At 43.1% G+C, this 11,316-nt stretch overlaps 2 protein-coding genes across 2 annotated transcripts; both read right to left on the bottom strand.

Annotated features, from left to right (window-relative positions):
• Window positions 1-292: 292 nt before the first annotated feature.
• Window positions 293-3,496, bottom strand: LOC137257333 (uncharacterized). The gene has a single exon (XM_067794621.1). The coding sequence runs from the start codon at window positions 3,494-3,496 to the stop codon at window positions 293-295; it is 3,204 nt and encodes a 1,067-aa protein (XP_067650722.1).
• A 3,076-nt stretch (window positions 3,497-6,572) lies between these two features.
• Window positions 6,573-10,365, bottom strand: LOC137258966 (E3 ubiquitin-protein ligase TRIM71-like). Its single transcript, XM_067796661.1, has 3 exons — window positions 10,200-10,365; window positions 8,819-8,959; window positions 6,573-8,419 (listed from the first exon to the last, which is right to left on the bottom strand). Exons 1-3 carry the CDS (start codon window positions 10,348-10,350, stop codon window positions 6,804-6,806), a joined length of 1,908 nt encoding a protein of 635 aa, XP_067652762.1. The 5' UTR covers window positions 10,351-10,365; the 3' UTR covers window positions 6,573-6,803.
• Window positions 10,366-11,316: the final 951 nt, after the last annotated feature.

Here is an 11,316-nt window from a genome sequence, read left to right as displayed (position 1 = left end):
CAATTTCCAATGGTTTGAGTAAGTGAGTGAAATTTACGCCGCTTTTAGCAATATTCCAGCCATAGCACGGCTGGGGAGATCAGAAAGGGGTGTATGCATTGTACCCATATGGGGAATCGAACCCGAATCTTCGGCTTGAAGAGCGAAAGCTTTAACCAAAAGCAAGTAGGCAACCCCACCACCGCTGTTTATATTGGATATGGAGCCAATACGTAGATGCAATCAAACACCCTGATATATACCGGGAATATAGCTGAATGAAAGTCAGTTTGTTTCCAAAGGTCTGCGGTGTTTACTCTGTTGGCGGAACTGGTACCGTTACTTTGCTTTGCCCGAATGGTTGAAATTTGACAGTGTCGGGATACTGAAAAGCTTGTGGGCCCACATACTTCAAGGCAGTGTCTGTTCTCAGTATGTCAGGGGACGCTATCACTATTACAGACACCCTCATGCCGTACCGGACCTCCTCTGTTGTGATTGGTTCAGCTGTATCGGCGTCGACGATTGAAATGAGGTCCGGGACGCAGGCAATGATGTCACCTTCTTCATTGTTTTCATTGAGAGGTATTATGACTAAATGCTCGTTCTGGAAGTTGATGAGTACATTTTGTCCAGAATATGCATCAAGTCCTTCTATGATGACACGGCCTTTGTTGTATCCGCCACTGGTCTCCCTCTGGATATCTCGGATCTTTCCAGTCATGACATGGATAGAGGTCTCTGTCTTCAAAATTGCTTCAATTGGCGAGGTCTTTTCGATTCTGGAACGGAGGATAGCGTCTCCTAGCCTCCATGCACGACTGATGGTGTGCTGAACACATTTCGTCAGAACTTCCTCCTTGACGAGAGGTGAAAAGGAACATCCAGCTGAACATCCCATTTCGGTCACAACATCCCGGAAGTGATGCTCAACCAGAGTTGCATTCGGAGCTTCCAGCATCACGGCCCGTCGGTTTTTGTCGTCCACCAATGCAGTTGGGTAGGCAGGCAGGCCGTACATATATGGACACATCATGCTGAGTTTAGGGAATGCCCTCCCCATGGCATCAGCGTCCACCACTGGGAGATTGAGATCAGCAGCAACCAGGTACGGCTCAAGAGCATTCATTCCTCCAATTTCAACTGCCATCAAAGCTTTGATTTGCTTCCCTTTGATTGAAAGAGAACTTGAGTTGTGATTGCCCGTTTGCTGGTAATCACTTATGAACCGCATGCCAGCTCTTTCTTCAATTGTGACTCCTGATTTGTTATTCAGTGTCCCATTTTGAAACTGACCAATGTTGAAAATATCCTCTACACATCTTAGGGCTGCTGATGTTTCTTTGGAGGAAACAAGCTGCTCATACATTATTAGTGGCGCCCCATAGAAACAAACAATGCTGACGAGATCGTTTTCGGGATCTGCGTCCTTGAGCAGACGTTCAGGGGTTAAGACTTTAATTTCCTTCCCACTCCGAACAGCTTCTAAGGCACGGAGCCTTCCCATGTGGGGATTTCCACCCCCTCCACATCCAAAAATACCAGCTCCAACAACAATACATTCGATATCCCATTCTGATAAACTCCACGCCCCAGTTTCAGGGTCAATGGCGGGGTCCTTGGGAACCTTTGTTGCATCATTGTCATCATCCTGTCCAGACAGTTTAGTTCCCCCAGAAGACACCTCCTGCTTTGTATGCATAGTTTCCAGTGATAGAGATCCTAAATCCTCATCTTCACATGGAAGCCATTTAACACCCTTGATATTTCTCTGCTCATGGTCCGAGAGATCACCGACGACCTTCATCTTGATTCTTGTTGCCTGCCCCGGCATGTACGACAAGGTTATATCCTGTTTTTCTGCAACTTCTACAGTGGATGGATTAGCCCCTGCTTCTACTGCTACTGCTGTAGCTCTTTCTACAGCTGAGGCTAATGCTTGGTCTCTTGCCTTTATGATGAATGGTTTCCTTGCAAGCTCTTCTGCCATTTCACTTTCCTTTCCGTCAGGATCGTCTTTAACTTTAGCAAGAGCGTTCGCTACACATTTGTCCATGGCTTCCCTGTCTGTCATATCTAAAATACTGACGATGTGATCAATACTACCGGACACCTGACTCAGAGCAGCTCCAATAGCGTTTGCGACACCGAAATGTTGTGGCAAAAAGACTTCCGTGGCCCCAGTTAAAGATCGCTTCTGGTCCACTAGGATACTGCCACCTCCCACAAGGATCACTGGTAGTGACTGATCACTCAGTTTAACCTTATCAATTGCCGCTGCAATCATGCCCTGCACTTTATCCAGTGTCATCGTTACCACGGTTTCTGAAATATCTCCTACAAAGTCCTTGTTGCCAAGATCAACCAACCCTGCAGCAACAGCAATGTCAGTTGCTGTGATAGACCTCCCTTCCTCTCCAACCTCATTGCTGAACACCAGTGCCTCGTTCTTCAAGTTGAACCCAGCACTTAGCGGTCCCACGGTGATGCTCGTGATCTCATCTGACTCATTTGTACGAGGAATGACATAAGAACCACCTCCAAGACCAATACTCAGAACATCGGGCATGCGGAAATTAGTCCTAACGCCGCCTATCTTCACTTGGCTAGACGCTTCTCTGGGGAAGCCATTCTTCAGAACGCCCACATCGGTCGTTGTACCGCCGATATCAACCACTATTGCGTCCTTTTTCGATGACAGGAAAGCAGCTCCTCGCATGCTGTTGGTGGGACCGGATGCGAACGTATAGACCGGATACTTCCTGGCTTTGTCTGAGCTTATTATGGTTCCGTCATTCTGTGTGAGGTAAATAGGACAATCCAGGCCAATACTCCCCAAGGCGTCTCTGAAACCGTCGATCGTACGTTCACAAAGTGGCTTGAGGCATTCGTTCAGAATGGCAGCATTTTCTCTTTCAAGCAGTCCAATATGGCCAATGTCGTGTGATAGCGACACGCTGGCATCTGGGGATACCTCACGGATGATATTCTCAACTTCACGTTCTTGGTCATATCTAATAGGCGAGAAAACTCCACATATAACAAAACCTATGTCTCCCGATTCCTTCACAATCTCTTCAATCTCGGCTCTATTGACATCATCAATCGCCCGTCCATCAAATCGGTATCCACCAGCGACAAGATGTGTCGTGTGACAAATGATATCCTTCAAATGCTTCGGAAAATCGCTAAAAGGTGGGAGACTTTCGGATACAGAACCACAGAGTCGGATAACAGACACCTTGGCTAAATCCTTCCCCTGCACAGCAGCGTTGATGAAATGTGTTGTTCCGATGTTGACTTGAACAACTCCGACTGAAGTCCCAGACCTGCATGCCTCATTCAGAACCTTCTTGACCGCTCTCTGTACTCCGGTTGTCACGTCCTTGGTGGTGAGTTCCTTCACTCCAGCAATAACCATAGGCTTGTCCACGTCCTGCGTTATGACCACAGCATCAGTGTTGGTCCCTCCTACATCAACGCCGACGACGACTGGAATCACGGGCTTATCAGTCATGCTTCTAAACTGAAAAAGGTACACATATGAAATTTTTAACTAAATGAATAATGCATAACTATGAATAATATATAAAAAACACAAGCCATTTATACATCAAATATGTTACAATCAGCAGCACTGCGCACATTAATATATTCATTCATTTAATGGCCAGTGACAAGACAAAATTATAGGGATGCCATTCTCCCCATCTATGAAGAGATTTGGATTCGTTCGTAACGTTCATATTTTTCTTGCACGTCGCTGACAATTGTCAATATGCTCAAGGAAAATGGTCAATTTCATGTTCGATTCCTTTTATATACATGTATTGACAAAACGTGCTGGAAAAGACATATGATGGGTTAATGTTTCTCATGCTACATACTGTGACTGTGAAGACAATATATGACGTCCGGCTTCGGAAGGATTCAGAGTCCAGTAATCAAGCGATGTAGAGGTGATCTTGTACCACATCATGCTAACACAAGGCCTTTGCTCCCGGGTCAAGGGACATATGAAGCGTTATCGCCGTGTCCTCTAAAAGAAAATAGGCCAGAGGTTAATACAGCAGATGCTTCAAAGTCCGATAATTACCTGGTCAGCACTTTTAAGGGCACAAGTAGCGGTTCTGTGAGAGTTTACTGACTAGTACAATAACAAACTTTAGTCTGTATGCAGTGAAAACGTGCCGATGAAGTTCACTTTAAACAAAAAAGTTAATAAATAAAGGGATTTGAAAATGCTATCGTTTGTTAAACAGCTTTTATCCTAAGTTAAATAAAATTCTAAGATTTAAATGTGCATTTTGTAAGTTGAAATAACGAGGATTCGTAATCCTAATTTCACTTTATTCGATTTACATTTGTGTTCAATGTAATATTCATCGGTACGTTTTCACTGCAAACAGACTATAGCACGAATAGTTTCACACACGTATACAGTGATCATTAACGGGATGTTAGACACCATTTCACTTTGTCGTTTTGAAAATATAAATTAATAATGAGCAAGCACCTTTAGAATGATAGCAGTGTAGATTGTCGTCCAAAGAGTGAATGTTTCGTCAGTCGTGTAGGTAGTTTGGTCATCCTACTTGACTGTATTGATTTGACCATCACAAGGGATAAATATTTCAATGTGAAAACGGTAAAGGATCTTTTTAATAATGGTAATCATCATTTAATAATTTAATTTTCAAAGGAAATAAAACTGTTAGATAAATTTTGAACATATTTTGTACTGATAATTTGAACGTGGTAGCATAAATTGGCAACTGCGATGGTTAGTGGCTGTCCCTTCCATAAACATGCAAAGTCAATTTTGCTCACAGATACTCTTTAATTGTAGCATTTCTGTAGCATTCTGGCTAAATCTCCCTGCGGCTGAAGGCATTATGTAAATCCAGCTAGGGTCCACCTTCAGTTGTTGGTACAGCCCCTGTTTTCTGTTGTTTTTGTCCAAATAGTGCTCTCCGTTTTAACTTTCCATGCTGGTTTTAATTTTCACTGTGATATTCTACTACTTTTATTGTCATTTGACGACAGGTGTCTTATTATATACACATATTACCTTTCAATACCAAACATGTTCTTGTCATCATATGGCTGAATTATTGCCGATGTGACGTTAAATATGAACTCACTATTTTTGTCATCGATTGTTGCGTCTGTAACATAATATGCGTTCGTCCATGCTCCATGGCGCATCCTGTTTGATACAACATACAGAACCAGAAGCTTGACTAGTGATACTAGAGAGTGTGTATTGTATTGTCAGTGTACCCGGCAGCGATCGATAGCACAGCGAAGGAATGCCTTCACATGTGGAGAACCGAACGTGATATGATAACGATGTAGGTCACATATAAATGGGATTTCTGTACATAATGTGGTTTACGATTTCATGTCTGTATTATCGCATCAACCTGGATCTTGACAGTTACCAGACATGTGACACTAACATAGATAGTAACACATTGTTACACGTGACAGTTGTGCCAAACTCTTGCTATAATTCAGCAATCAACGTCCAAGTTTTAATGTACTGTAAGCGAGTTTAGTTTTACGGCGCTCTGTGCAATATTCCAGCTACATAACAGTGGTGTGTAAATAATCGAGTATGTTGATTCATCGATCAACTCTATTGGGGTAAAATGTGTCAACCAGGTCGCCATGTCTGACCACCCGTTAGTTGCCTCAGAAACCTGGGTTATTGAAAACCAATTCTAACCCGCACCCAACTGTATCAGACTGTACCCGACTGTATCAGACTGTATCAGACGGTGAATTTAAAGTTGATGTAATGCGTTTCATTTGTGATGGAGGCTGTGATGTAATACATCGTGAATTTGCACTAAGGGATCTCAAAGGCGTATTCCGTGAGCTACAGTGTCCCAAACATACTCTATGGGATTGAGGTCAGGACTACTGGCGAACCAAGGTCAAGGTAGCTTGAGGTACAAAATCACCAGCGACGATGTATTCTAGCATTGTGTTCAGGGGATAGTCATAGCTCTGTCTGGCATGTCAGCAATGAACCGTTGTCGTTAACATTGTGTTTGATCTTCACAATCCTATGAAACCCACCTTAACGCCATCGAATTACCCACAAACGGTATTTGCGCCTAGATATTCTGTTGTGCAAATGCAGTGTTTCTGCGGCAGCAAACGCGACCACGACCACCTGTCATAAACAAACATAAACCGACTTTCGTCCCCGTAAATTCAAATCCCAATGAAGTGGAGCTTGCTCGGCAATGTAGGACAATATAGACAATAACGTGTTTTGACACTGTTGTCACCATGAAATCATGAACTTGTTCTACTCGTACTGGCCGTAATAACCTGCTTCAGCACACCGTACTTCTTCTAGGTTCACGTCCCAACTCGACGTTATACATTCATCAGAGATACAGATGGACTGTAGGTAAAACAAGAAACAAACACACCCATGGCACACTCCTGGTTTAAATACCTGTAACATACGTCAGCAAACATGTCCTGCTATTAAGTTGTTCTCAGTTGATTTGAATATCTAAGTTGTTGTCTTGCAACTTATCAAGGTGATTACAAAATGTAGACAACGAGGAGAATGATCCAAACACAGCTTGAATAATTTCTATTCATCATTCACAAGGCTGTGTAGCGTACAGTGATATCTGCGTTATCGGCAACTGCAAGACTTGAGATGCAATGCATGACTCCGCTGTAGCAAAATTGTGTTCAAACTGTGTCTGATTTTGATACATAATACCGTGTTGTGTATGTGTGTACATTCCAGTGCACAGTAACTTCATCCTTTGAAAAGACAGCATTACATGACGTCAGTAACTTTCATTCATGACGTTGTGTGAGTGAACGAACCTGTCATCTACGGTCACGTACATGACATTGTCCTGATCAACATACACAGCCCGTGGATCCGACACCTCATCAGCAAACGTGAGTCTATCTTCCACAAACCTCCCCGTGGGACTCAGCTGAATGACCTTATGGTTACCCTTGTCCGCTATGTAGATATCTCCTGTCAGGCTCTGACACACCCCCAGAGGACAACCCATCGTCACGTTGTCTCCTGGTTGGTACTCAAACTCCAGTGTCCCGTCAAGGCTCACACACACAACCTTGTTACATTTCCAGTCCGACACGAGGAGTTTGTTGTCCAGTGTTGCATGTAAGAACAGAGGTTTCAGAAACATATCAATACCGAAACATCGGAGTCTCGCTCCTGACAGATCTATAACATCTATGGCTGCCACATCCTCACAGCTACAAGCCAGAGTAGTTGCATCCAAACAGGCCAACCCAATATATCGAAGCTGGGTTTTGATTATCGAGTCTTTGTGTAGTCTGGAACCAACAGATAAAACAACTAACTGTTTCTTCTTTGGAACTGCAGCGACAGTCTTTGGTGGTTCTAAGTTTGTGATTCCGTACGGGGGACTGTCCAGTTTTAGGAAGTTCTTGTTCGATGTTCCAAGTGATATATGAAACGAATGCACCGCTCTGTCTCCGGGATGTGTTACAACAATAGTTTTAGTGCCCTCAAGCGAGACCACAGTCAGATCATGCACTCCTGTCCGTCCGATATCAAACTGTATCGCCTTAGTACCCTTGTCATCCTTCTCTGTTCCTTCGATTATGTAGCCAACTTTCACTCTTCGCAAAGACGTCATTAATGAGGTTGTGTTATCAATAAATCTAGCATCCACAATGCCTCCTGTATCAAACTCTTCATCTTCTGATTTGTTCTTGGTGCCAGCAGCTGAGAATATTTTGTACACTTCATAACAGTCCATCACTGTTGATGATGATAAGGCTTTGTTGGCAAACATCATCCTCTGCTGGGCATCCTTCAGCAGCATGTCGCTATGTCTCACTCCCTTCATCAGAGCCTGGTCAGCCTCATCCTTTATCTGCTTCAGCCGGTCTGTCAGCTGGCTCTGCTGATGTCGTATTTCAGCAACAAGGTCGTCGCAGATCTCGTTGATCCTTTCCTCATCCTCTTCATAATTCCTATCATGTCGCTCAGTCTTTTCATTCCAAAAACTTATGCGTTCTTCCAGTTTAGGGATTCTTGTTTTCAAGTCACATTTCATGTTCTGCAACAGGGATTCTATTCTTAAAGCCGATTCTTCTAATGGCAGCACCTTCTTGCATCTTTTGTGATCCAGGATGCAACATCGGGGGCACACTGCTTCATCGCAGTCCTCACAAAGGAGATCAATGATCGCATCGTCATGCCTTTCGCATCTTGCACGTCTTGGTACTGTTTTCACAACGTCCTGTGTGACATCTGTCGCGGTATGAGATGAATGAAGTTTTCTATGTACCTTTTCACAGTCCGAACACAGCGACTCTCCACATTCTGGACACCACACAGCCGCATCCTTTGTCTCTGTGCCATCCGTACAGATGCTGCAGTTGATATGTTCACTCGCTGTAACATAGGTAACGTTTGAATCTAGAAATTGATCTATATAATTATGGATAGTTTCTATTAAATTTTGTTATTACTTAAATTATGTTGAACATTATGGTTTTAAGTCGAGCATGTATTCTTTTGCACTACGTTTATCCCTAACAATGACGAAGCGGTCGTGGCGAAATTCGTTATGCAGAGTGGCGTCCCTTTGGTATGACAGAAGCCTATGGTGGTAAGTTTGAATCCCGATTCGGCCCAGGTATTATTGTAGGTTTGTTAGCACCATAGTCCTGCTCGAAGGTTTCACCAAAGTGTAAAAGTCAGCGACCTATAGCACTTCTTATATAATGCATATAGAATATGCAATACCCTATTAGAGGAGAACATGGGCTCCAGTAAATAAATCTTGTGTACCTGCATGTTCTGTAACAGTGTCAGCGAGATTCTTGACAAAGGTGACCGTCCCCACCTGTCGCGCCCACTCCTCAAGGGGTTGCTGGGGGTCAGGCACTCTCGTCTCCCCATTACACAGTGGGCAGCTCAGGACGTCAAGAGCTGTAAGGTACATAGGCACAATTTTCGTAACCTGTTTCATGAATAGCCTCAGTTCCAAAAGATACGCGAATAACGTCAAACTATGATACAGTGGTAAGAAAGATTATAAAAAAACATACAAAGGAAACAACGTGAGTCCTTATCCTGAACATAGAAATGATCTTATTCATAACGAGAAGTGCTTTGTTTCTATCATAAAGACGTATTTGGATTACGCCAGTCTGTAATGTCACCAACGAATCATGGGGAATGGCATGTTAGTATCGACTGTGGCCTCCAGGAGCGGTAATTTCGGCTTTATGAAAACACACAACTGACGAGAATGTCTATCTGAGCATCGCAAATAGCACAATTTCGTCTTGATTTTGTCTCATTTAATGTAAATCTGAACGGTCCTAATACTTTCTTTTCGAACTGAGTATATATCTACTATTTGTTTGAACTACGTTGTGCAACACACATTTCTTTATATGCATTCAAATCACTATATAATAAAAATGCATATGAAATAGAGAATGTCTCAATTTAAACATTTATTGAATTATTAATTGCAATATTGTTTGTGATAGGCTGCGAAAGGATGAAATGAGGTGAGTTGTATCGGGGCCTTGCGTGACTCCTGAGACACCACAGTCCCAGAATGGCTAACCCCACTTAGACGTATCTCAATGGCACCGAGCACACCGGCACACTTTCATCGGTTTACCGACGAGAAACTAAATGTGTCATCTTTTAAGGTCAGGTGGTCTGACGTAAACTAAGCATCGGAACACCGACCCGCCTCTGTCCTGGCATACAATGTGTCCTTTTGACCATAGAGGAGGCCTTTTTATATTGTCATGGTTATATAATGTTGGGCGCATTGCTCGTCAGACTGTAATAGCCACTCTTCGGTTTGAGAAGAAAGCGACACCAACCACTCATCGACTTGATTGTAGGCGTATGCAGTTAGCGCCCTCTTTGGTGGATTGCGTAATACCGCTTGCAAAACAATTGTTGTTTGCAACGCACCTGTGGGGTACAATCAAAATATTTCCTATCTGATGCTTATTCGGTATATCAACACAAACGATCGACAGTGCATTCTTCAGCAACAGACTGATGACGTCATTCATTCGTGACATCATTAAATTAGCATTCTGATGTTAGTGAATGTTGATATCAGCTTCCACACTTGTATTAGTATACACATGTATTAGGACATATTTCACTGGACGTGTATTGTAAAACGTCTAGTTACATCTGGCGTCCGGCCGTTGCTGGATGTGGTAGGTGTGACCGGTGACGCACGATGCACAGAAACTGTGGCCGCAGTGGAGCGTAACAGGAACTGTGATCACATCATCACAACTTATACAGGCGAGTACTGTCTGGGAATCATCAGTTGCCATGGCAGCACAGGTGGAACCAAACTGAAAAGAAAATCGGATACAATTTTATGATACAGTTCATATGATTACCGCCTATCACTCATTACCTGTACTCTTTAAGTCACTCAAGAAGTGAGCAAGTGTTGCAAAGTTAGTCACACAGATAGTGTCTGGTGTCTGGTTTCTGGTGTTCCCCTGCTGTGATATTGCTGGAACACTACTACAAGCGGCGTAAAACCATACTCACGTATGGATAGGGAGATTATGCAAAACTGAGCGATACACACATATGAACGTGGATGCGTATTTCAAGAATGGTAAAACCAGGTTTGTCATCATCGTGACTGACATTTCACTCAAGTGGCCAACAGCTCAAGACCTGACTTTACTTTGGGCTTTCATTTCAACACACCGCGATATAACTAAACTACTGACTGTGTTTACATACACGCATACACAGGTGCAGTGCCGGATACATTGAGGGATATGATTTACTAAGTAAAGACATCGGCGTGTCTGAAGTCCACGGTTAAACACTAGTCAGATTTCCACAAATCCATCACACATTATAACTATAGGTAGTTTCTTTCACATCCAAATGGTTCTTAACGACCTCTTATGATATGTTAGGAGCGGCACATGCTTTGCAAACCGCGGCTACGTCTGTTCTCATATATTTGTTGGTACTCTTGTTGGCAGATGAATGCATTCACGATAACCAGCAGTTAACAATTTGCAACAAACGTTTGCCAGATAATAGTAGTAAACGAGGTGAGGGGCATTTCACAGCCTTTTCATTGCTGGCGCTTACTGATTCACATTGATTCGTGTTTCGTATAATCCCAGGTCAAACGTACCAACACGTTCCTATACGCGAATGAAAGGGGCGTTATTCTATAATGACTGCATACAAAAACCTAAGATATTTTATTTACTAACGCGTTGGAATTAACGATTAAGGGGGATTAGTTAAGTTAACTCACAAGT

This window comes from Haliotis asinina, chromosome 12 (genome assembly GCF_037392515.1).
Source record: "Haliotis asinina isolate JCU_RB_2024 chromosome 12, JCU_Hal_asi_v2, whole genome shotgun sequence".
Classification (NCBI taxonomy): Eukaryota; Metazoa; Mollusca; class Gastropoda; order Lepetellida; family Haliotidae; genus Haliotis; species Haliotis asinina.
The sequence above is the reverse complement of the archived record's forward strand: the minus strand, read 5'-3'. Positions and strand labels throughout refer to the sequence as shown.

Bases quoted from the DNA above. Each gene is read 5' to 3' on its own strand.
- LOC137257333 (XM_067794621.1), bottom strand. From the start codon at position 3,496: ATGACTGATAAGCCCGTGATTCCAGTCGTCGTCGGCGTTGATGTAGGA.
- LOC137258966 (XM_067796661.1), bottom strand. From the start codon at position 10,350: ATGGCAACTGATGATTCCCAGACAGTACTCGCCTGTATAAGTTGTGAT. The intron at 8,960-10,199 runs GTAACTAGACGT...TGTACCTTACAG, and splicing joins GCAACGGCCGGACGCCAGAT to CTCTTGACGTCCTGAGCTGC. The intron at 8,420-8,818 runs GTACACAAGATT...CCTATGTTACAG, and splicing joins CACTGTTACAGAACATGCAG to CGAGTGAACATATCAACTGC.